The sequence below is a fragment of the Bison bison genome, unplaced genomic scaffold (genome assembly GCF_000754665.1).
Source record: "Bison bison bison isolate TAMUID 2011002044 unplaced genomic scaffold, Bison_UMD1.0 scf7180017864383, whole genome shotgun sequence".
NCBI classification, from domain to species: domain Eukaryota; kingdom Metazoa; phylum Chordata; class Mammalia; order Artiodactyla; family Bovidae; genus Bison; species Bison bison.
Window position 1 is genome coordinate 2,372,779 of NW_011494955.1, and position 3,751 is coordinate 2,376,529.

General features: G+C 43.3%; 1 protein-coding gene across 1 annotated transcript in view; it reads right to left on the minus strand.

The window, feature by feature from the left end:
• Positions 1–2,465: 2,465 nt before the first annotated feature.
• The window catches only part of LALBA (lactalbumin, alpha-), a 2,082-nt gene continuing 796 nt past the window's right edge, over positions 2,466–3,751 (minus strand). Inside the window, exons 3-4 of the mRNA XM_010857725.1 lie at positions 3,300–3,375; positions 2,466–2,795 (exon numbers count right to left, since the gene is read on the minus strand). Of these exons, the coding sequence (XP_010856027.1) occupies positions 2,735–2,795; positions 3,300–3,375 (137 nt within the window). The 3' untranslated portion in view covers positions 2,466–2,734. The remainder of the gene's footprint in view (positions 2,796–3,299; positions 3,376–3,751) is intronic.

The following is a 3,751-nucleotide window of genomic DNA, read 5'->3' on the forward strand; positions in this document are numbered from 1 at the left end:
CCACACAATTGCACTCATCTCACACACTAGTAAAGTAATGCTCCAAATTCTCCAAGCCAGGCTTCAGCAATATGCTGAACCGTGAACTTCCAGATGTTCAAGCTGGTTTTAGGAAAGACAGCGGAACCAGAGATCAAATTGCCAACATGCACTGGATCATTGAAAAAGCAAGAGAGTTCCAGAAAAACATCTATTTCTGCTTTATTGACTATGCCAAAGCCTTTGACTGTGTGGATCACAATAAACTGTAGAAAATTCTGAAAGAGATGGGAATACCAGAGCACCTGACCTGCCTCTTTAGAAACCTATATGCGGGTCAGGAAGCAACAGTTAGAACTGGACATGGAATAGTCGATTGGTTCCAAATAGGAAAAGGAGTACGTCAAGGATGTATATTGTGTATATTGTGGCTGTATACTGCTTATTTAACTTCTATGCAGAGTACATCATGAGAAACACTGGGCTGAAAGAAGCACAGGCTGGAGTCAAGGTTGCTGGGAGAAATATCAATAACCTCCGATATGCAGATGACACCACCCTTATGGCAGAAAGTGAAGAGGAACTCAAAAGCCTCTTGATGAAAGTGAAAGAGGAGAGTGAAAAAGTTGGCTTAAAGCTCAACATTCAGAAAACGAAGATCATGGCATCCAGTCCCATCACTTCATGGCAAATAGATGGGGAAACAATGGAAACAGTTAGAGATTTTACTTTTGAGGGCTCAAAATCACTGCAGATGGTGATTGCAGCCATGAAATTAAGTCAATTACTCCTTGGAAGGAAAGTTATGACCAACCTAGGTAGCATGTTAAAAAGCAGAGACATTACTTTGCCAAAAAAGGTCCATCTAGTCAAGGCTATGGTTTTTCCAGTGGTCATGTATGGATGTGAGAGTTGGACTCAAAGAAAGCTAAGCGCTGAAGAATTGATGCTTTTGAACTGTGGTGTTGGAGAAGACTCTTGAGAGTCCCTTGGACTGCAAGGAGATCCAACCAGTCCATCCTAAAGATCAGTCCTGGGTGTTCATTAGAAGGACTAATGTTGAAACTGATACTCCAATACTTTGGCCACCTGATACGAAGAGCTGACTCATCTGAAAAGACCCTGATGCTGGGAAAGATTGAGGGCAGGAGGAGAAGGGGACGATAGAGAATGAAATGGTTGGATGGCGTCACTGACTCAATGGACATGAGTTTGGAGTTGGTGATGGGCAGGTGGGTCTTGTGCGCTGCGGTTCATGGGGTTGCAAAGAGTTGGACATGACTGAGTGACTGAACTGAACTGAAGTGATGCCTTCCTGAGACTGTAACTGAAGCATATAATAAGGAGATGTGTGCGTTTAGTTGGTGGAATGGTCATTCAATCCTACCCTCCCATATACAACTGTGAACAGCGATTATTCTAAAACCTTGTAGACTTGGGGAAAAACATTTTGTCCCATAATTAGGGAAGGAATAGCATACAGTACCCCTGGGAGATGTGTCACATTGTGTTCAAATTCAGACTAAAATCATATGATGAATACCAAGTTATTTCCTGAGAGTTCGTTTTCATAAGTGTAAGAGAGGGATGTCCTGTTCACTGCTCGACAGGGCCTATATGTCCCTAAAAAGATTATGGCAGCTTCATTTGGGAGCTGCTCGTCTCTGAGACAAGACAAATATAGTCTGAATGCCAAAAGGCCCAGTGGGTATAGAGGTAAGAGGAGGGAATTAGAAGATATTGACAGTTTTCTAACCTCTCTAATGATACTTGTGACACTATATCTTGTATTATGTTGCTGTTGTTGTTGCTGCTCAGTCACTATGTCATGTCTGAGTCTTTGTGACCCCATGGACTGCAGCCCACCAGGACTCCCTGTCCCCCACCATCTCCCAGTGTTTGCCCAAGTCCATGTCCATTGAATCTTGTATTATAACTATTTATTAATGTTTGTAGTATACTAGTTTAGGTAAGCAGAGAAGGCAATGGCACCCCACTCCAGTACTCTTGCCTGGAAAATCCCATGGATGGAGGAGCCTGGTAGGCTGCAGTCCATGGGGTCGCTGAGTCAGACACGACTGAGCGACTTCACTTTCACTTTTCACTTTCATGCACTGGAGAAGGAAATGGCAACCCACTCCATTGTTCTTGCCTGGAGAATTCCAGGGACATGGGAGCCTTGTGGGCTACTGTCTATGGGGTCACACAGAGTCGGACACAACTGAAGTGACTTAGCAGCAGTTTAGGTAAGAGATGCTTTTAGTCAACTTTAGATCCCCTCCATAGCTCTTTAAATTATGCTAGGCGATCAATAAAACTCTGTTGAATTGAATTAATACAGAAAGTAATCTCCATCTTTGAGTTGTTATAAGTTCAGCCTCTCTATCCTCTTTAGTAGAGATGAAGGGGTCTGTGACCCATGGCCAGGTCTACCTACTCACCCTATTTCCTCCCTCTCCCACCAGGAAGAAAATACAGCCAGCCACTCAAAATCAGGCTTTTTATTCAGGACAAAAGTGGAATATGTACTGTTGCATTAAAAGTGCCATCAGGGACATCAAGCAAGGGTCAAAAGTCCAGAGCGCCATTCATGCATCCCTGGAGATTAGTCCTTACATGTCCATTGTCACTACAGGGCCCAGGGCTCAGAGACGAGTTAGCTTCAAGGGGGTACAAAGAAGCAAAACGAGGTAGCCACGGGGCAGAGGAGTTCCAGGAACAGAAAGAGGACAGAAGCAGCAAAGACAGCAGGTGTTCACAACTTCTCACAGAGCCACTGATCCAGCTTCTCAGAACAGAGTGCTTTATGGGCCAACCTGATCATGAAGAAGGAGACAAGGCAAATTACTGACAGGATCTTGGTTAGATTTACATCTAGCTTTATCCCCAGGAAGGCTGAGGTGGAAGACTGTGGGTGAAAATTACAGACAGACTTTCCTAGCCATATGGCTAGAGACACTGAGCCACTTAGTGGAGTAAGGTCCATTTTTTAAAACTCCAAGAAAATTGCGGGGCAGTGGTCAAAGGGCGTGCCTTAGGATGTAGGACTGAACAAGTAGAATTAGATGTTCAAGTCCTGGTGAAGGAAATCCTGGATCTCAGCCCTCTATTAGGGAACCCTAGGTAGGAAAATTGCTAACGGGAGTGAAGTAAGTGAAGCTTCAAAATTGGAAACCAGAGTCTGCTTGATGATTTTTGTTTTTAAGATTACATTCTAGCTTAAAAGACCAGGAAATAGAGAGAAAGGAGTATAGTGCTGGGACGAAAGGACTGAGAAGAAAGAGAGGAAAGATTAAGTGAAAAATAGAGAGGCGACTCACCAGTAGTTAATTCCTACTTTATCCAGAATCTTCTTGACACACATAATGTCATCAGTAAGATCATCATCCAGGAACTCTGGCAAGAGTTATAGGTGGAAAAAATGAGAGAGCTAAGTATTACCCAGAAGGATAATGAATTTCCCTCTTCTCTGGTTTTCTCTGAACTAGAGGCTTATGCCTGTTGCCTTCTGGGTGAGAAATTTAATACAGTAATGCCTATCCCTAGGTAAGGACTCCCTTCTCTTCTCTGGGGCAGCTCCTTAGGAATTATCAACTTCATCAACCAACTTAGTCTGAAAATACAGGGTATTATACATCAAGATCCCCAAACAGCTCAGGTCACCTACCCATGAACTTTAAGAAACTGTCTGGGGATTTAGTGTTAATGAAAAATTCTAAGAGCCTCTTACTCGGTATTATCAAGTCCCACAGTTAATTTGGAGTCCAAGACA